The 21,215-nt window shown below is 50.8% G+C and overlaps 1 protein-coding gene across 4 annotated transcripts in view; it reads left to right on the top strand.

Moving 5' to 3' along the window:
* Positions 1-20,405, top strand: part of LOC134366891 (three prime repair exonuclease 2) — a 32,691-nt gene extending 12,286 nt beyond the window's left edge. For 2 of the 4 annotated variants that reach the window (XM_063083418.1, XM_063083417.1), the window contains 6 exons: positions 8,355-8,446; positions 8,991-9,149; positions 9,247-9,337; positions 9,834-10,046; positions 10,441-10,555; positions 19,408-20,405. In XM_063083418.1, the coding sequence (XP_062939488.1) occupies positions 8,355-8,446; positions 8,991-9,149; positions 9,247-9,337; positions 9,834-10,046; positions 10,441-10,555; positions 19,408-20,156 (1,419 nt within the window). In that variant the 3' untranslated portion in view covers positions 20,157-20,405. Of the gene's footprint in view, positions 1-8,354; positions 8,447-8,990; positions 9,150-9,246; positions 9,338-9,833; positions 10,047-10,440; positions 10,556-17,195; positions 18,778-19,407 lie in introns of those variants that run through there. The other 2 variants (XM_063083420.1, XM_063083419.1) reach the window with 2 other exon arrangements.
* Positions 20,406-21,215: the final 810 nt, after the last annotated feature.

Genomic DNA, 21,215 nt, shown 5'->3' with positions numbered 1-21,215 from the left:
CCTTCCATCGGTCCCTCCCTCTCTCCTTCCTTCTCTCTCTCCCTCCCTCTCTCCCCGCTTCTCTCTCCCTTCCTCCCTCATTCATTCTTTCCCTCCCTCCCTCACTCCCTCCCTCCCTCCTTCCTTCCCTCTCTCCCTCCCTCCTTCCATCTCTCCCTCCATCCTTCCTTCCCTCCTTCCCTCCCTTCCTCCCTCCTTCCTTCCCTCCCTCCCTCCTTCCCTCCTTCCCTCCCTCCCTCCCTCCTTCGCCCTTCCCTCCCTCCTTTCCTCCTTCCTTCCCACCCTCCCTCCCTCCCTCCTTCCTTCCTTCTCTCCCTCCCTCCCTCCCTCCTTCCTTCTCTCCCTCCCTCCCTCATCTCCTTCTCTCCTTTCCTCCTTCCTTCCTTCCCCCCTCCATCCTTATCTCCCTCCCTTCCTAACTTCTTCTTCCCTTCCTTCTCTCCCTCACTTACTCCTCTCTCTCCCTTTCTCCCTCCCTCCTTCTCTCCCTCCCTCCCTCCTTCTCTCCCTCCCTCCCTCCTTCTCTCCCTCCCTCCCTCCTTCTTTCCTCATCCCTCCTCTCCCTCCCCCCTTCCTTTCCTCTTTCCTTCTCTACCTCCCTCCCTTTTTCCTTCCTTACTTCCTTCCCTTCCTCCCTTCTTTCTCTCCCTCCCTCTCTCCCTCACTCCTTCTGTCCTAGTTATGGATGAGGACTTGTAGCATTTCTCTTTCTGTGGATGGCTTGTTTTACTTAACATAATTTTCTCCAGGCTCATCCATGTTCCTGTGAATAGCGGAATGTCATTCTTTTTTATGGCTGAATAGTATTCCATTTTATAGATATACCACATTTTCCTTATCCAGTTCTCCATGTATGGGCATTTAGGTTGGTTCCAACTCTCAGCTGTTTCAAGTAGAGCTGCAATAAACATCAGAGAGCACGTATCTCTCTGACACAATGATTTCCAATCCTTTTTGTATACACCCAGCAGAAGAGTGCTGGATTGTATGGCAGTAGTTTGAGTAAGCCTCCATCCTGTTTTCCATAATGGCTGTGCTAATTTACAGTCCCACCAACAGTGTAGACGAATTCTCCTTTCCCCGCATCCTTGCCAGTATTTGTTATAGTCTTTTTAAAAATAGCCAGTGTAACTGGGGTGAGAGAATATCTCAGTGTGATTTTGACTTGCATTTCTGTGATGAGTAGTGATCTTGAGCATTTTTTCATGTACCAGTTGGCCATTTGTATGTCTTCCTTTGAAAAATATCTATTCAGCTCCTTTGCCTGTTTTTTAATCAGATTTTTTTTTTCAGATTTTTTTTTTTTTTTTTTTTTTTTTACTGTGAAGTCGTCTGAGTTCCTCATATATTCTGGATATTAATCCCTTGTCGGATGTGTGGTTTGTAAATATTTTCTCCCATTCAGTAGGTTGTCTTTTCACACTGTTGATTGTTTCTTTTGCTGTGCAGAAGATTTTTAGTTTGATATAATCCTATTTGTTTATTTTTTCTTTTGTTGCTTGTGATTTTGAGTTAGTTTTTATGTGTAGTGTGAGGTAGGAGTACAGTTTCATTCTTTTGCTGGTGGATATCCAGTTGTTCCCAGCACCATTGGTTGAAAAGAGTATTCTTTCCCCATTGAATTGTCTTGGCACCCTTGTTAAAAAGCAATTGGCCATAAACATGAGGGTTTATTCCTGAATTCTCCATTCTATTCCATTGATCTATATGTCTGTCTTTATGCCAGGGCCATGCTGTCTTGATTACTGTAGCTTTGTAATAAGTTTTGATATGTAAGTCCTCCAACTTTCTGTTTTTTCAAGATTGTTTTGGCTATTTGGGGCTCCTTGCAATTCCATATGAATTTGAGGATTGGCTTGTCAATCTCTGCAAATAAACCAGCTGGGATTTGGATGGAGATTGCATCGAGTCTGTTGATCAGTTTGGGAATTTTTGCCATCAGCTAGATTAAGTCTTCTGATAGATCAACATGGGATGTCTTTCCACTTGTTTAGGGCTTTAATTTCTTTCAACTATGTTTTGTAGCTTTCAGTGTACAAATCTTCACTTGTTAAATTTATTCCTAGTATTTTATTCTTCATGATGCCATTGTAAATGAAATTATTTTCTTAATTTCATTTTTGTATTACTCATTGCTAGTGTGTAGAAATACAATTAATTTTTGCATACTGCTCTTATATTCTGCCATCTTGCTAAACTTGTTTATTAGTTATAATGGTTTTTTAGTGGATTTTCTATATACAAGATTGTGTTGTCTGCAAATAGAGATAGTTTTTTGTCTCCCTTTCCAATTGGGATGCTTTTTATTTCTGTTTCTTGCCTGATTGCTCTGGCTAGTATCTGCATTACAGTGTTGAGTAGCAGTGGTGGGATTGGGCATCCTTATGTTGTTCCTGATCTCTGAGGGAAATCTTCCATTTACTCTTTCACCATTAAGTGTGATGTTAGTCGTTGGTTTCTGCGTATGCCTTTATCAGGTTGAGGAAGTTCCCTTCTATTCCTAGGTTACAAAGTGTTTTTATCGTGAAAGTGTGTTGAATTTTTTAAAATGCTTTTTCTGCATCTGTTGAGATGATTGTGTGGTTTTGTCCTTCATTCTATTCTTCCTTCATTTGTGATGTTCCAGGTTTTTCTTTTGGTGTCATTTTACTCTGTCTGAAGAACTGCCTTTAGCAGTTCTTTCAGAGCAGGTCTGCCGAGTCTAAATTCTCATGGTTTTCATTTATTTGAGAATGTCTGTTTCTCCATTCCTGAAGGATATTTTCGCTGGATATGCAACTCAGGGTTGGCAGTTCTTTCTAATGAGAAATCTTCAGTCATTCAAATGATTTTCCCCTATGGGTTATGCATCATTTTTGTCTCTCTACTTAAAAGATTTTTTTTCTTTGTCTTTTGTTTTCAGCAGTTTGATTAGAATGTGTTTGGGGGAGGATTTCTTTGGGTTTGTTCTGTTTGGATTGACTCACCTTCTCAAATCTGTATGTTTGTGTCTTTCATCAAACTTGGGAAGTTTTCAGCCATTATTTCTCCAAATGTTTTTTCAGCACCATACGCTTTTCTCCTCTCCTTCTGGGCCTGCTGTGACACAAATATTAGACCTCTTGTTATTGTACCACAGGTCCACAAGGCTCATAATTTTTTAATCTCTTAGGGCAGTTTTAGGTTCATGCAAAATTGAGCCGGAGTTGTGGAGAATTCCTAGAGACCCCTGCCCAGTACACACACAGCCTCCCCCACTATTGGTGTCCTGCACTGCATAGATTTGTTTGCAATCTGTGAACCAGCCCTGACATGTCATTATCACCCAAAGTCCACATCCAGTGAGTTTTCATTTCATTTATTCTGTTATTCTGTTTTAAAGTGTCCATGCGGTAGGTTTTTTAAAAAAATTTTTTTCTGTTTATTTGCTGATGCTTTCTGTTTTAACTTTTGTTTCAAGAGTGTTCAAGATTGCTTATTCACATGTTTTTATAACAGCTGCTTTAAAATCTTTGTCAGATCATTCCAATATCTGTGTAATCTCGCCATTGACGTCTCTTGATTGTCTTTTCTCATGCAGGTTGAGATTTTTGTGATTCTTCCTGTGCCAAGTAACTTCCTGGACATTTTGACCACTACTTTGACTGGGGGTCTTGTTAAATTGTATGGAGAATGTTGATGTTTGTGGTTTAGCTGGCACAAGTTCCAGCCCCTCTCTGGCCTGTGGTTCCAATGCCAGTTTAGTCTGTGCAGCCTTTGCGCTGCTGTTGGGGCCATCCTACACATGAGCACCCAGTGGTCAGCCTGGACCTTGGCTTTGGCCTCTCTGCTGGCTTAGTAATCAGAGTCTTTGCTCATCATGAACAGAGCCACCCGTGCCCTGGTGGGGCTGGGCCCAGGCATTCATAAACAGATTTGTGGGGTCACTTTCTTGAGCTCTTTCTGCTATCTCTTTGGTACTTTCTAGTTCCCTAAGGCTCCCTTTTTTGTCCTCCAGCCATAAGCCATTTACTTCTGTGACCGTGGCTCAGTGGAGGGAGGATAGAAAGGGAAAAACAGGAAGAGGGTTTGGCCCTGTGCTGTTGGTGCTGTTGCCCCACCGAATGGAGAGGGAGGTTGCTTGCACTCAGAGTTCTGCCTGCTGCACTTTTCTGTCACTGGCTGCTCTTATTGCCTGGGCTCTGGGGTCTGTGGTCTGAGCAAACAGAGAAAACGGCCAGGGGATTTTCTCCATATTCCCTGGGCTTTAGGGGTTCTCTGCTCTGCTCCTTGAGCCAGAACTAGAGGGTCTCTCCTGGAGCCCTCTCTGTCTGTACGGTAGTGCTCCCTTCCTGGCCATCTGGGCAGAGTTCAGATCAGGAGGTGCTGGAGGAGAAAACACAGATGCTCACCCCCTGTCTGAATGACAGCTTTGCTTGCTGGGGTTCCTCCGGACCTGCCCGCTGGCATTTACATCTCGGAGACCGCGACCCCTGCCTCATGCGTTCTGGCCACCTGGGAGGTGGGCGTTCAGTGGCAGAGAGACAAGCACGCATTTCCTCTGTATGACCCACAGTTGGAACCCTCCCTATACTTTATTCTTTTCATGTTTTTATTGTGGGAAAATGCACGGAACATAAAACCTACCATTTTAACCATTTAGAACAATTTCCCAGCAGGCCCCAAAAAGGCTCTACTCTTTTTTTTTAACTTAAAAAATTATGGTCAAATGCACATCACATAAAATGTACCACGTTAACCATTTTTAAGTGCACAGTCCAGCGGCATTAAGCATGTTCACATACAATTCTATGCCATTTAGTGCAGTCATAATGCTGTGCAGCCACCACTTCTCTCTCGTTCTGACCATTTTTATCACCCCAAAAGGAACCACTCCCTGTTCCCCCCAGGCCCTGGTACCCCCTAATTTACTGTCTGTCTCAGTTTCATCTAAATGGAGTCCTACAGTATGTGGCCTTTTGTGACTGGCATCTTCACTGGGCGCAGTGTTTTCAAGGTTCATCCATGTTGCAGCAGCATGTAAGGATCTCATTTTTTGTTATGGAATAAAAAACAAAAGCAAATGGACAATTTTGTTGGCATTGTTGAGACCTGGGAGTTGGGGGTGTGAGAAAGGAAATATGGACATCAGATCATTAGATTTGGTTAAACTCTGTAGTCTTGAATTTTAATTAGGAATATAAGTGTGAGCTCCTAATATATTTTAACTTAAAAAAAAAATATATGTACATTTCCTTGCCTTGTCCCCTGAAGAGGCCTAGAACAGCGACGCTCAGTGGTTATGCAGACTTGGGGCAGGAAGTTGAGCCTGGAACACTTTGTTACGGCATTTATATTTAAATCCATTAGTTCATAAGGATATTGTTTAAAATCATCATTTTGATGCTAAAAGCACAAGCTGCAAAAATTAGATCAATTGGGTTTCATTAAAATTAAACACTGGTGCACCAAAGGACACCACCAAGAAAGTGAAGAGACAGCCCACAGAATGGGAGAAAATACTTGTAAATCACGTATCTGATAAGGGACTTGTATTAAAAACACATACAACTCAATAAGAAAAAGACAAAGAACCCAATTCAAAAATGATGGTCAAAGGATCTGAATAGACATTTCTCCAAAGAAGATAAACAAATGGCCAGTAAGCTCATGAAAAGCTGCTCAATGTCATTGGTCACTATAGCAATACAAGTCAAAACCAAGAGGTGCCACTTCACACACACTAGGACAATAGCAAGTGCTGGTGAGGACGAGGAGACATGAGCCCTCCTGCACTGCTGCTGGGAATGTCAAATGGTGCAGCTCTTGTGGAAAACAGTCTAGCAGTTTCTCAAAAGGTTAAAAATAGAGTCATCACACTACCAGCCATTCCACTCCTAGGCATAGACACGAGAGAATTGAAAACATATGCACACAACATCTTATGCATGAATGTTCAAAGAAGTATTGTTCATAATAATCAAAAAGTGGAAATAACCCAAATGTCCGTCAACTGGTGAATGCAGAATCTAACTAGCAATAATAAACTACTGGTACATGCTATAACGTGGGTGATTGTCGTACATTATGCCAACTGGAAGAAGCCAGGCACAAAGGTCACATAGTATATGGTTCCGTTTACATGAAATATCCAGAATAGGCAAATCTATGGAGACAGAAAGGACATGAGTGGGTGCTGGGGGCTGGGAGGGGAGAATTGGGACTGATGCTGATGGGGACAGGATTTCTCTCTGGGGAGATAGAGAGTCATGGCTGCACAGCTCTGAATATCCTAGTAACTGCTGAACTGTACGCTTGCCTGCAATGCATGTCATGGCATGTGCATTGTAGCTCAATAAAAAATATCGTGCAGCTGAAAGAAAAGAGGACATGTGGGAGAGGAGTGCGCACGGCCGGAGAATAGCAAGCGCAAAGGCCCTGAGGCGGCGAGTGCTTGGTGTGTTCAAGAAACAGCCAGTGACCAGTTTGGCTGGAGCAGAATGGGGGAGGGCAAGGGTGTACAGTAGGGTAGGGCAGATGGGGCAGGTTTTTGTAGACCTGGGAGGCCTTAGAGTGTTGCTCTCAATATGGTGGTGGCCCCTGGAGAGTTTGAGCTGAGGAACGACTGGTTTCTGTTAGGTGTCAGAGACAATGTGGCCGTGGCATGGAGGATAAGGTTGGGTAGGGCAGGTCGCTGCCTGGAGATCCATCGGCAGACTGCGGCAGCACCCAGGCACATGTGCGTGCTGGCGTGGGGGTGTTGGTAGCGGAGAAGGCTGGAGGAGCACCTGGCTTTGGCCAAGCCAACCAGATTTGCTGATGGGGGCAGGGGACAGAGTCCTGGAGCATAGCAGGGTTTGAGGCTTTGTGGGTTTGTTCTGCAGACTTTTCCAGAGGGCCCTTGTTGGATCCGTCCCTTGCTGGGGAGCAGAGAGGAGACAGATGAGATACGGTGTTCAGATGAGTCTCAGGCTTGGAGGGCTAGGTGCTAGTGATCCAGAGGGGACTTCAGTGGAGATGTCAGCCAGGACTGCCCAGTGCAGTCAGTACCATGGTCACAGCCTGACCTGGTGGCTGGTGGAATCCTGATCAGGCCACCTATCCCTTCCTGGGCATTGGGGGCGAAGAGGCTGTTGGAGCCAGCTGTCCACTGAGGAAGGGATGGCAGGCAGAGGTGTCCCAGCACAGGCCACTCACTGGTTAAGACTTCATGAGGTCCTGAGTGGCGATTGCTCTTGTCTATCTGTCTGGGCTGTCTCCTGTCTAGACAGTGTCCCACCGCTGCTCCAGGGCTGCCCTGCAAGTGTGTCCCTCAGGCAGATTGGGAGGATGAGTCAAGGAGGTAGTGAGGAGGTCTGAGAAGCCACTCGCAGGAATGAGGTCATGGACTTGACATGGTCACAGCCGGGAGCCAGGCCTAAGACCTGGTTCCAGCAGACAGGGAGCTGAGCTCCGAATATTTGAGTGAGTGTGCCGCTCCTGCCCCCAAGTCTACTCCTCACCCAGGGTTGCCTGGGCCAGAAATGCTCCAAGGAGCCCCTGGCCCTTTCACTCATGCCTGGGACTTCATGCTGGCTTTGGGTGTAAGTGCCATGGTGCTGGCTGTGTGAGTTCATCCTGGTGTGTGTGCTGGGGCAGGGGCAAGGAGGAGGTCAGGGTGCAGAGACAGGCTCAGCTGTCTTTCGGGCCACCCTGCTTACACTGGGCTTTGTGGATCGGGCATGAATGGCCTCTCAGTTGGCACTTAGGTCCTGGGGACCAGTGGTGAGCCTCTTCTTGCTGGAGGAAGCAAGAGTGTGCTTCCTGAAGCCTTGCACTCTGGCCCGGCAGCTGCCTCCTGAGAGCTGCTGCTTGGGGAGGCTGGGGCCTTGGGGACCGACTGCAATGTCAGTGCCCTGCCTAGAGAGCAGGGCTCTCCACGGCCTTGCCCTGCTGTGCTGGTCGGCTTTGGCCATTCCTGGCTGGGAGGGTGATCTGCTCAGGAGAGCAGACCTTGTCCTGGAGGTGTTCCTGAGCAGTAGGCCACCATCAGGTCCCTCTGGGTTGTGTTCTACCTTAGGAGGCCCTGCTACATGCCACATGCCCACCCAATAAGCCGTGCTGTTGGCTGTGTGACAAATACACACTCCTGTATGTTTCTGCAGCACTTGGCACTTTCCAGAGTATGCTTCTGGGTGTCATTGCAACCCGAGATGGGTTGGACAGGGAACATTTGATGGCAGCAGCCCTGAGACCAAGGTCCCTGAGCCAGTCCAAAACATTGCTGGGTGGGGACTGGCAAGCTGGTGGGCTAGGCCCCCAGCAGTGGGCAGCATGTGGGGCAGCAGCCCCTGGAACAGCTGGCCTCGGACTGGCTTAGGTCTAGCCAGTGAAAACGTGTGGCCTTCTTTTCCCAGGGCCGTGCCTGTGCCCAGAAGCAGCTGCACTTTATGGACCAGTTGCTAGACGCGGTCCGGAGCCTGACCATTGGGTGTGCCAATTGCTTGAGGTAAAGGTTCGAATGGCCCAGGTGGATGCCATTGACGGGATCTTCTTGGTCCTAGATCTGGAGCTGGTGGGGGTTGCGGTCCCATCTCCAGCTGGGTCTAACTGTCCCCCTCTGGTGGCAGCAGCTTGCCAGCTGCAACCACATCCTGGCCCAAGAGCTGGACATGGAAGCCAGCAGGGCACCCCCCTTGGGGAGCTGGCCAGCTGGTTGGGGGCCAGGTGGTGTACGGGCGAGGTGCAGCTGCAGTCTGAGTGTGCCAGGTTGCTGCCCCAGGTCCCAGGCAGTCAGTTTGAAGGTGTGGGGTGGGCCTCAGAGAAGACAGCAGGGCATGATGGAGGAGGGCAGGTGCCTGGGGCACCCCTGTGGGCGGGCAGGCTTCTTGGAGGAGCCAACAGGCAGAGGCTGGGAGAAGTGCCAGGTGGTGGGGTTCCTTCTTCCGGCCTCTCTGCCTGGTCTCATCTCTTGGGACTTCATGTGGGACAGAGGGCTTGCTGGGCCAATGCTCTGGCCTGTGACCACATGGCCCTGGGGGCTGACTTTGCAGCCTGAAGGAGTACTTCGAGGACACCAGGGAGAAAAATGAGGTGTTGCTGGGGGAGCTATTCTCCAGCCCCCACCTGCGGATGCTCCTGAACCCTGAGTGTGACCCATGGCGCCTGGATATGCAGCCCCTCCTCCACGAGCAGAGAGACAACTGGCGAAGGTGCATGCCCTGGGGGGCCTCCCGCATGTGGACCGCAGGGTGGCCCAACACCCACAGTGGCGGCGAGCTGGAAGTGTCTCCTCTTCTTTCCCTGCAGGGCTAGCCCCTCTGCCGAGTCAGAGGAGGCGAAGGTGACAGAGCTGGCCAGGCAGCTGCAGGAGAGCACGGCCAAGCTGCAGTCACTGCAGGTAAAGGTGAGGGGTGCCAGCCCCGGGGGCTGTGGGGCGTGGTGATGAGGCCCTGCTTTGTGTCCTAGGCAAGTGATGTCACCTCCCCCAGCATGGCGTGCCAGGGCCTAAGTGAGGTGGCTCGTGCATAGGGCCCAACAGGTTCTAGAGCACGGTGGGTGCTCAGTCCCCATTAAGGTGCAAAGCCCTGTGCATGAGCGGGGGAGCTTTCCCGGAATGGAGGGGCTCGGCCTCAGCTGTTAGGCGTGCCCTGTTACGCCAGCTCTCCCACCAGCCCTTGGCCCGGCTTCTTGACTTGCCAGTCGGGGAGACTGAGGCCCACACGAGCATAGCGGAGGTCAGAAGGTCTTGCTGTGAACTGAGCTGCTCTGCTCAGCTCCTCTGTCTCCTGGTTTGCGGAGCTTGCTTCCTCCGAATGCACAGCCTTGAGACTGGGCATGTGGCAGCAGCCGGGTCTGGCCAGGCCCCAAGTCTCTCTGCCTCTGGCTTTGCGCAGCACAGGCAGGGGGCCTTTGTGGCTGGGGCCGACCCCAGCACCCTGGACCAGAAGCTGCGCCTGGTCATCTCCGACTTCCACCAGCTCATCCTGGCTTTCCTCCAAGTCTACGAGGATGAACTGGGTGAGTGCTGCCAGCGCCCAGGCCCCAACCTCCACCCGTGCGGCCCCATCATCCAGGCCGTGTCCCAGACTCTGACTTCCTGCAGCCAGGTAAGAATCTCTTCTCCCCTCGACAAGAGATACCTGAGGGTTGGCAGCAGGGGCCAGGAGAGGCTTGGCCTGGGCCCTGGGCTCTGGGGCTGGGACCTTTGGCAGGTTGGGGAGACACTTTGCTCAGGCTGGGATGACACTCAGTACCAGCATGTCAGTAGGCACCGAAGGTTGCCACAGTGATGTGATAGTGTGGCTTCCGTGCTGGGCCAGGAGGGCGGGGACTTAATTTTGAGAAATCTGATTGGCGATTCCCTAGCTGGAGTTCTCTCCCTCCCCCTTGGCTGTCTTTGGGGGTGAATGCCACATGCTTGGTGTGAACTTGGGTGGGAAGCAGGAGATGCCATCTCTAGGTGAAACCAGCAGCATTTAATGCTCCCACTCCCCCCCTCAGCTGTTGAGAGCAGTGGTGGAGGCTGCTGTCACCTCTGTGAAAGCCGCGGAGGCAGCCAAGGAGCAGCTGGGAGAGCAGATCTGCTGGGGCAGCAGCAACTCCATGATGAGTCTAGGTATGTGGCCATGCCCGCAGGTGGGCAGGGCTGCCTGGGTCCTCTGGGTTCCTGTTCCTGTGCCCAGCCAGCTCCTGGCGAGCATCTGGGAACTGGCCTCTTCCTTCTTTCTTCTTTTTCTAATGCATGTTCTCCTTCTCTTGAAAAAATGCTTTCAACAGGTTATAAAATAAAAATATTTGTTGTGGAAAATTGGGCTAACCCAAAGACATGTGGGGTCTTTGACCTGTACGCTGGCCACCCAGAGGTGGCCGTTGTTAGTATTTTGCTGTTTCCTTCCACTCTTTTTCCTATTATTGTTCTTAATTTCTTTCTACAAGGTAAGTGTAATCATAACATATGTACAGTTTCATATCACGTTCTATCCCTTTGACCTCATTGTAAGCCTTTTCCCAGGTTTCCTAAGTAATGTTTTCAGTTGTCAAACACTTTTCCTTTAGGCATTTGCTATCATTTTCTTAACATCTTCTGTTACTGAGTCTGCACGTCATCTTCAGTTTTTCACTATACTGCATGATGCTCTTGCAGGATTTACGGTAGTGAGGAGTGGAAACAAGCCAAGCTCTCACGTCAGGCAACGCTTGGGCAAACAGCAGCCCTCTGTGCGGTGGGTAGCGCTCGCCGTTGGGTACGACGGCATGTGGAAGCACATGCTGCAAAACAGTCGAGGGAGCGCGGGTCAAGAAATGAAACACGCAGTGTGACCTCACCTTTCCAAAGGAGAAACGTAGAAGCAGCCCTCGAAGGGAATGAGCTGTGATCGGGACGTTGATTTTCTGTGTTGGAGTCAGGGGCGGGTGGTTGTCCCCTATTTCTTTAGCCTTCTATTCTCCAGTGACTGTTTATTACTTAGGTTTCTTTTCCCTCTTGATGAACAATCTTTTAAAAAAAGGACACAGTGAACATGTTTAGACATAAACTGTTTTCCCCATTTTAGGTTTTGTCCTTAGGACAGAGTTCCCGAAGTTAGTGAGGCCAGGTTATCAGGCCCAAACGATTCCCATCTTGCTGTGTCACCATCAGCACTGGATTTCATCTTTTAACAGTTTTGCCATTGGATAGGGGCAAAATTGTATGTGAATTTAATTTTAATTAAATTTTTTTCTGTGTAAGGTTTTTGTTGATCATGGAAATATTCAGAAAAGTTTTTTTTTTTTTTTTTTTTTTAAGAAAAATAGCATTTCAGGAGGAGTCTCAATTGTAGGGCTGTAAACATGAACTGGTTTGATATTTTCCTGTGCTGTGTCCAGCTCCCTCCATTCCAATTCACATGATTTTAAAGTGAACACTTGTGTCACCATAGCCTAGGTCAGGAAATAGGACATGGCTAGCACCTCCCATGTGTCCCTCCCAGTCATAATCCTCTCCTACCTGTGGGTGACTGCTGTTGTGACTTGGTGATAACTCTGTGACTCATGTACTTATGTGTATCCATAACATGCTCATTTTCACTGCCTTGTGGCAGGGGTTGGCACACTTTTTCTGTAAAGGGCCAGATAGTAAATATTTTAGGCTTTGTGCGCCACATGGTCTCTGTGGCCACTAGATAGGTGCACTGTTATAGTGGGAAAACAGCCGTAGAGGTCATGTAAATGAGTGCGGTTGTGTTGCAGTAAAACGTCGCTTACAGCAGCAGGTGGTGGGCTGCAGGTTGCCATATAGCATTCCATCGTAGACCTATGTCGCCCGTATCTGTCCACTCTGCTGGTGGCAGACATATGCGTTGTTTCCATTTTGGGTTCTTCCGAATAATGCTGCTCTGAACAATCTTGACCATGTCTCCTATGCACGTGTGTGCCCATTTTTCCAGCTGTCTCCCTAGGAGTAGAATTACTGGGTCACATGGGGTGAGTGTGCTCGTCTTCAGTGTGACTCGGTCCTGCCACATTGCCCATCCTCCCAGCAGCGTGTGTAACATCCCGTTGCTGCACACCCCCATCAGTACTTACTGGGTCCTGACTTTCTCATTGGTTCCTGTTTGGTGGGCGTGCAGTGGTATTTAATCGCATCTTTATTTTGCATTTCTCTAATTACCAAACAAGATTGTACCTTTTCATACAGTTATTGACTGCTGAACTTTTCCCTTTTGCGAAGTGCCCGTTTAAGTCTTATTCATTGTTCTATTGGGTTGCTTGTCTTTTTCTCACTGATTTGTGGCCTTTTTTGTATCCCAGATATGAGTCTTCTGCCACTATGTGCCTTATCTCTTCATACCTTTTGTGTGGCCTTTTGATGTCCAGTAGCTTTTAATTTAAATATAGTCAAATGCAGCCATCATTTCTTTATGGATAGTGCCTTTTGTGTCTTCTTGAGCAATAGTTTCCTACTCCAACATCATGAAGATATTCTCCTATATCATCTTCCAAAAGCTCTGGCATTACCTCTGCGGTTCGGTCAGTAATCTTCCTAGAGTTGATTTGTGTGTGTGCTGTGAGGTGGAGGCCATTTGATTTTACCTCACCTGTGTACACATTTGTCCTGTCCCCATTTAACGGAAGTCCACTCTTTCGCCCGAACTACGGCAGCATCACCTCTGTCAGTTATCAAGTATTCACATATGTCTGGGTTTCTGCATTCTCTATTCTGGTCTTTTTTAACGTTTTTTTCTATCCACGTACCAATACCATATTTGATGAGATTAGAGAATAAATGGCAAAATAAACCCATAGAAAGAAGGTAAAGCCAGTTTTCCCACCTTGCTCTTCTTTGTTTTAAAAACAGCTTTACTGAACTATAAGTCACGTAATATAAACTTCACTCTTTTAAAAGTTATAATTCAGTGGGTTTTAAGATAGTCGTGGTTGTGCAGCTATCACCACTAAGTCAAGGACGTTTCCACCAGCCCAGTAAGAAACACAGTCACTCCCCACTGCCCCCACCCAGGCCCTGGTGGCCACTCACCTACCTACTGTCTGTCTCCATGGATCTCCCGTGCTAGACGTTTCCTATAAACGGACACGTGGCTTTTTGTGTCTGGCTTCCTTCACTGAGCATAATGTTTCGTAAGGTTCATCTATGTACTTCATTCCTTTTTAGCTGAATAATATTCTATCGCGTGGATATACTACATTTTGTTTATCTGTTCATCTGTCGGTGGACATGTGAGTTGTTTCCACCTTTTGGTTGTTACGAATAGTGCTGCTCTGAACACTGTGTACAAGTCATTGTGTGAACATATGTTTTCAGTTCTCTTGGGTCTATACCTAGGAGTATTGACTGCTGGATCACATGGTAACTGTTTGTTTTATCCATTCTACCATTCTCTTCCTTTTGATTGGGTTGTGTAATCCACTGATATTTCATGTGATTACCGATGAGGTAGAATTTATATCTGCCATTTTGCTCTTCGTTTTCTATAATTCTCAGATCTTATTCGATCCTATATATCTTTACTACTTCCTTAGTGTTAAAATATATATTTTCTAGTACACTGTTTTCCCTTGTTGTTTCTTTAACTCTGTTTTTTAAAAGTTATTTTCTTAGTGGTTACCCTTATGATTACCGTTAACATCTTAAAACAATCCCGTACCAAGTTAATTTCAATAGTGTACAAAAACTTCGCTCTAATTTAGCTTCTTTCCTTCTTCCCTACTTTGTGCTATTATTTTTGTACAAATTACAACTTTATATATTGTATGCCCATCAACTTGGGTTTGTGATTATTGCTGTATGCAATTGTCTTTTAATTTAGATAGAAGAAAAGAGTCACAAACAAAAATACATTTATATTCACTTTTATGAATATACTTACCCATGTCATTACCTTTATTGGAGTTCTTTATTTCTTCATGTGGATTTGGGTTATTGTCTGGTGTCCTTTTATTTCAGCCTGGAGGACTACCTTTAGTATTTCTTGTAGGGAAGGTCCAGTAGTGACAAACTCCCTCAGGTTTTTTTAAAAATCTGGGATGTCTTAATTTTTCCTTCATTTTTGAAGGATAGCTTTGCCACATATAGAATTATTGGTTGATAATTCTTTCATACTTTGAATACTGTGGTCTCCCTTATCCGTGGTTTTGCTTTCCATGGTTTCAGTTACCTGTGGCCTATCACAGTCCAAAAATATTAAATGAAAAATTCCAGAAATAAACAATTCATATGTTTTAAATTGCATGCAAACCAGCCAGCTGCCAAAAAAAAAAAAACCAAAACCAAATAAATTGCACACCATTCTGAGTAGCATGATGAAATCTCATGCTGTCCCACCCAGGATGTGAATCATCCCTTTGTCCAACATATCCATGCTGTAGACACTACCCTTCCGCTAGTCACTTAGCAGCTGGCTAAGTGATCATATCGACTGTCATGGCATTACGTGACCCTTATATTATTTCATAATGGCTCCAAAGCACAAGAGTAGTGATGGTGGCAATTTGGATATGCCAAAGAAAAGCTGTAAAGTGCTACCTTTAAATGAAAAAGTGAAAGTTCTTGACAGTAAAAAAAAATTGTATGTTGAGGTTACTGAGTTCTAAAGTAAGAACAAATCTTCTTTCCATGAAATCAGGAAAAAGGAAAAGAAAGCTGTGCTGGTTTTGCTGTTGCACCTCCAACTGCAAAAGTTCCAGCTGCCATGCATGCCAAGCGCTTAGTCAAGATGGACAAGGCATCGCATTTGTGGGGGGACTTGAACAGAAACACGTTCCTACTGACGGCAGTAGGGTTTGGCACTGTCTGCAGTTGCAGACATCCACTGGGGGTCTTGGAACATGCTGTGCAGATAAGGGGGGCTGCTGCATGTCATCCCATTGTCATCTGGCCTCCATTGCTTCTGACGCAAAAGCAGCTGTTAATCTTGTTGGACATCCTTGTATGTATGTGAAGTCTTCACTTTCTTGTTTTCAAAATTCTGTTGGTCTTTGGCTCTTGAAAGTTTGATTATAATGTGGATCAATTTGAGTTTATCCCATTGGAGCTTCTTGAGCTTTTTAGATGTGTAGATTTGTGTTTTCTTTTATCGCACTCAGCCAGGCAGTGGGCAGTGCTCCCTTCTCCTCCACTTCTTGCTTGCTGGGAGCCTTGGGGTCAGTGAGAGGAGAGACCCTGGGCCTTCTCGGGGCTGCCCTGGTCACTTGCACAACCCTGGGCACACACATGGCCCTGGACTTCCCAGGACTACGGCAGGGCTTCACAGCGCTCTTGTGGCCAGCTCGCTCCCAGCTTTCTTCCCGAGCTTCTGGATGTGCTGTCATTCACCGCCGCTGCTATCCACTGCCTCAGTCAGCAGCAACCGAAGCGTTTGCCTGTAAACGTTTTCCAACACTGTGTTCCCAGTAGTGGCTTTAGGTCACAAAACCTCTGAGCCCTCCCTTTGGAGACTGTCTTTGGACAAACTCTCCAGCTGGCCCTCTCCTTGGCCAGCTGGCCTTCTTGCCACTCTTGGCCTGGACACATACCTGCCACATGCGTACTGGGCACTCAGGAGTGTCTTCTTGCTGAATGAACTGCAACCGAACCTTCCATTTTAAAATTTATTACAGCATTTATGCCAGTCACCACTGTCACTGGGACTCTCATCCAGTGTGTGTAATTGTGTTAATAAACTGCTTCTGATCTGTGCTGTCATTATGATAGTAATGATCTGAGTATTCTTAACAGTGTGCCATCTCATCTGTGACCATGGCACCATAGGACTGGTGACAGGTGTGGCTTTTCAAATAGGCTCTCTTTATACCCGGGCCATGTGGAGCAGCAATGCTTTATGTGCCAGGAAGCGCCTGCTCGCCCCGGAGCACCTAGGCACCCCCGGGGTCTGGAGGAACGTGCAGGCCACAGGGCCAGCAGGGACTTGTCTCTCTTTGCCTCCTGACGACTCACTTGAGATGAATTCTTACCTTTAGACATGCCCAGGGAAAGGGGTCAGTGTCAAATCTGTGCTAGAGGCCACTGGGAATGGGGCTTTGCTTGTCCCATTCCTCACCTGCTGCACTGAGGGCCTTAGTCTCGACATGCCTCTCACCCCCTGTGGAGGGAGTGTGTTTCCGTGCTGCTTCCCCCAGCAATCTGGGTGCCAGTGGCTGGGCTACGTTGGTAGCACATCCCTGTGTATGGAGTGAGGGGCTCAAGAGGGGCTGGGTGTGCTTGCCAGGCCCGTGCCCAGCGGCATGGCCTTATGAGCAGGCAGGCATCTTGTCCCGTGGTCACTCACCTCACACTCAGGTCGCTGTCTCCATAGGGTGGACCTGAAGTCCCATTTGCCTCCCAGGCCTCCCAAGACCCCACTGCAATGAAAATATCGGCACACTTAGAATACAAAGCAACCCTCTTGGTGCTGAGCATGAGGGAGGGGAGCTGGTGGCACCAGCTCAGGAGAGGTGGCGAAGGCTCCTGGTGTGGCCAGTGGCAGCCCAAGTGAAGCCCACCTCTCCTCTGCCTCTGAGGGCCCATGGGGTGAGGGCTGACCCCCACCTGCTCTCTCCACCAGATTCCTTCCTCCAAATCCCCCTCTGGGGAGAGACAGTGGGAGTCTGGCCCCAGGCTTCGAGCCCCTTGAGGGCCAGGTGCGGGGGCACCTCCCTGAGGAGGAGTGGCCAAGGAGGACAGGCGCCCTTTGTGGGAGGGCAGAGGTGGTCCTCATGTGGATTACCCAGGCTGAGCAGCGCTAGGCTCACTTTCCTCTTTGTTTTTCTTTCCTCTGCAGCCACCAAAATGGATGAACTAACACGGAAACATAAGGTCTTCAGCAACAGCCTGCACAAGGCACAGGGCAGATAGTGTGGTAGCAGGAGGCCCTCCCTGGAGCCTGAGGTGGTGGGAAGGGACGAGCCACCGCAGGAGAAGTAGTTACAGCTCCTTTGGAGGGCAGCGGGCAGAGCTGGAGAGAAAGGAAACCTCAGGCTCCGAGATGCTGCCTCCAGCCTGCTTTTTGCTTTCGCAGCTCCGTGTCACTCTCCCTTCTCTCTGGCCCAGGCTGCTTGCCCCCTCATTTGTGTCCAGGGGCCGGGGCCGGGGCCACCTCTGGCTGCAGCGCTCCAGCAGGCCTGGGCTGGGCCCCTCTCCCCATTGCTGCCACCTCCCAGTTCAGCTCAGTGACGCCAAGCCCCCAAAATCTCCACTGTACCCTGTTGCCAGCTGTGTGTGAGGAGGGTCCCCACCACCTCCTCCCCCTGGCTGACCTCAGGGTCCCCTGTGAGGACTCCTTGCCGCCCCTCAGTAGTGCTCGTCACCCACCCCTGGGACCCAGCAGGCGGGGACCTGTTCCCGCCTCCTTCCTTCTCAGGGCGCCCAGCACCAGGCTGGGGAATTCTTAGCGGTGGCTGGACTGGTTGTCCAGGAAGCTGCTCTAGGGCTTCCCAGGGTGACCCAGTATCTCCCTGAGCTGTGTGCCTGTCACGGCCACCTCCCTCCCTTCAAGCATGGGAACAGGTGTGGCTGGGGGAGGAAGGGCCTCCTCGCACCTGCCACTGCCTGCCCTGCCCCTTCGCTTCCCCAGGTCCCCCTGTGGGCACCTGCAGCAAGGAGGCCACGGGAAGCTGGGCGCTGGGCCCCCTCCCGCCCAGTCACCTGGGGTGTCTCACAGACCGCTGCTGTGGGAGGCGGGAGGACAGGCAGGCCTGTGGTCACCACTGCCCGGGTGCACTAACTGCTTTACAGGCCGAGAGACTCGAGGGCCGCAGTAGGTAGGGCAACATCTCAGTCACTGGGCGACACCGAGGCTCCCATCCTTAAAGAGCGCCCCTAGGAACTTCATAGGCTGAGCACAGCATGCACAGGCACCTTGTTCACCCTCCCAAGCCCACTTCAGACTAACAAGAGGGGGAACCTGAGGCCTGGAGAAGGGGACCTGTTACCTTCGTGTGACATGTCCCAGCATGGGGCTAGCAACCGAACCCGGGTCTGCCAGGCCTGGCAGCCACAGCCTGGCTCCCATCAGACTTGCAGACAGGGCTGGACAGAAGGCACGGCTTTTCAAGCGCCGCCAGCTTCCTCGTGCCAGTGAGGACACATACTTCCAACTTGTGACCTTGCTCATCGGGAGCCTGTGTGCGGCCGGGAGCCTGCTTTCCAGTCTGTAAACACGGGCGTGCCTCTCATCCCGGCGGCTGTGAGTTAGCAAGGGGGTGGTGAGCCAGCCGGCTGCACAGGTCCTGCGGCCTCAGGCCTCCCGGTTGCCCAACAGGCGGCTGGGGGTGGGGCGCGGCCACTGATTAAAGGCTGCCTGGAGCAGCCTGTGAGCAGACAGGTACCCAGCAGCCCAGGAAGCCAGCCAGCGCCAGCCCCAGGTAAGCCAGTGCGACAGGGTTGGCAAGACAGTCAATGGGAGCCTGGGGGCAGCCGGAGACCAGCTTGGGGCTGAGCCCAGGAGAGGCTTTCATGGGTGCCTGCTTCTTGGCAGCCAGCCCTGGTGATGGAGAGCCAGGGTGCTGTGCCTGAGGCTCCCAGCCAAGGTGTCTTGGTGAAGGGGCTGGTCCCTGCCGAGGTGCCATCCCCAAGCTGCACCTGCTTCCCCACATCCCTAATGGGGACCTGACTGTAGGCATGGGCCCCCCACATAGCTGGAGGCAGGAGGCAGAGGGCTCTGGGCACATCAGGCCTTTTGTTCTTTGTTAGGTGGCAGAAGTGGGGCTGGTCAGGGAGGGACCAGAGGCACAGAGTGGAGGAGCGTGGTGTGTTCTGGACAGAAGTGACAAGCTCTGCTCACTGGGTCCTAACCCCAGAAGCTCCTTTGAAGTTTCCTTGGCTGTGGGCCTTAGAAACTGCTCCTGGAGCCAAAAGCCCCATCTGGTGGGGTGGGGGTGTCAGGAAGTGAGGCCTAGAGGGGTCAGAGCTTTGGCCAGAGAGATGGCCGTGGGTAGCAGGGCCCGGGTGTCCCATCTCTTTACCTTCAGGTTGTGTACCTCTTGCTCTGGCAGCTTTAGGCCGGCCTCGTTATCCCCCTGAGAACATCACCATGTCCGAGCCACCCCGGGCTGAGACCTTTGTCTTCCTGGACTTGGAAGCCACCGGGCTCCCCAATGTGAAGCCGGAGATCGCCGAGATATCCCTCTTTGCTGTCCACCGCTCCTCCCTGGAGAACCCGGAGCGTGACGAGTCTGGCACCCCTGTGCTGCCCCGGATCCTGGACAAGCTCACGCTCTGCATGTGCCCAGGGCGTCCCTTCACTGCCAAGGCCAGCGAGATCACTGGCCTGAGCAGCGAAGGCCTGGCAGAGTCCCGGAAGGCCAGCTTCGACGGTGCCGTGGTGCGGACACTGCAGGCCTTCCTGAGCCGCCAGGCAGGCCCCATCTGCCTTGTGGCCCACAACGGCTTTGATTATGACTTCCCCCTGCTGTGCACGGAGCTGCAGCGCCTGGGTGCCCACCTGCCCCAAGACATTGTCTGCCTGGACACACTTCCAGCGCTGCGGGGCCTGGACCGTGCCCACAGCCACGGCACCCGGGCCCAGGGCCACAAGGGCTACAGCCTGGGCAGCCTCTTCCACCGGTACTTCCATGCTGAGCCGACTGCGGCCCACTCAGCAGAGGGTGACGTGCACACCCTGCTCCTGATCTTCCTGCACCGCGCCGCTGAGCTGCTCGCCTGGGCCGACGAGCAGGCCCGCAGCTGGGGCCACGTGGAGCCCATGTACTCGCCGCCTGATGCCCCAAGCCCCGAGGCCTGAGTGCCATAGGCACTCCCTGCACCACGGGCAGCGCCCACCTCGACTGTTCAGTGGACTCAGGCCTGCAGCTAGCACTAACCAGAACCTCGATGTCCCCCTGCCAGGCCTTTGCTGGCCCTCATAGGGACAGCCACATATCCCTAGAGCCTTCACCATGCCCTCCTGGGACCGTGCTCCCCGAGACCAGGGTGTGTGCTCCCGCACTTGGCTGCTGCGCAGCATCCACTCTTCACCCTGTCTCAATAAATGCAGTCAACTCCTCGCCGGCTGCCTCACTGGCCAGATACTTGGGGCCAGGCCCCCGGCCCTCTGCCCAGAGGAAGCTGGAGTAGAGCCCCCCAGGGCCGCCCCCTCATGGCTGTCCCTGCGGTGAGCTCTGTGGGTGTGTGGTCTCCTACAGTCACCTTGAGTATTGTCCCTCCCTGCATTATCACTCTAGAGGTCGCAGAAATCAGTGAACAAAGCCCAGCTCCAGTACCTGCCTGCTGCGGGACCCAGAGCCTCTGTCCTGGCTCTGCAAAGCAGTAACAGGGTGAAATGGTGTGATACAGAATGCTGGGGAAAGGGAGGCGCCCCCACTCACATGCTGAGCGACAGGAGGGGCCACCGAAGTTGCTAAGCTTATTGAGGCATGAGGAGAGGTGGGGTGGCCGGCACCGTGAGGGTGATACCTGGAAAGGAGCCTGTCCTGGGCTCTGTGGGGAGGGCAGCTTCGTGTTGCTGGGTAACCTGCCTGGGGGGGCCCACCCTCGGGCCCTCCTGGTCTCGCAGGGAGGCAGGCTGGCTGGGAGAGACCTGTGTCATGCTGTGGCAGGTAAGAAGGGGTGGGGTGCCCACGCCCGAGAGTGACTCGCATGACCAAACCTTGATCCTTAAGCCAGCCGGGCCCACTTGGGGAACCCTAAGTAGGTCAGAACGACGGGCCACTGCAATGTGCAAGGTGGCAGGGTGGTGAGACAGGAACACAGGCAGCGGCCACATCATCCTCTGGCCTGGGCCAGGACTGCTCCTGAGGGCGATGGGGAGCCACAGAGGGTTTAAGCATGAGAGGGGCAGAAT

The sequence above is a fragment of the Cynocephalus volans genome, chromosome X (genome assembly GCF_027409185.1).
Source record: "Cynocephalus volans isolate mCynVol1 chromosome X, mCynVol1.pri, whole genome shotgun sequence".
NCBI lineage: Eukaryota > Metazoa > Chordata > Mammalia > Dermoptera > Cynocephalidae > Cynocephalus > Cynocephalus volans.
Note: the sequence above shows the minus strand (reverse complement) of the source record. Positions and strands in the feature narration are given on the sequence as shown.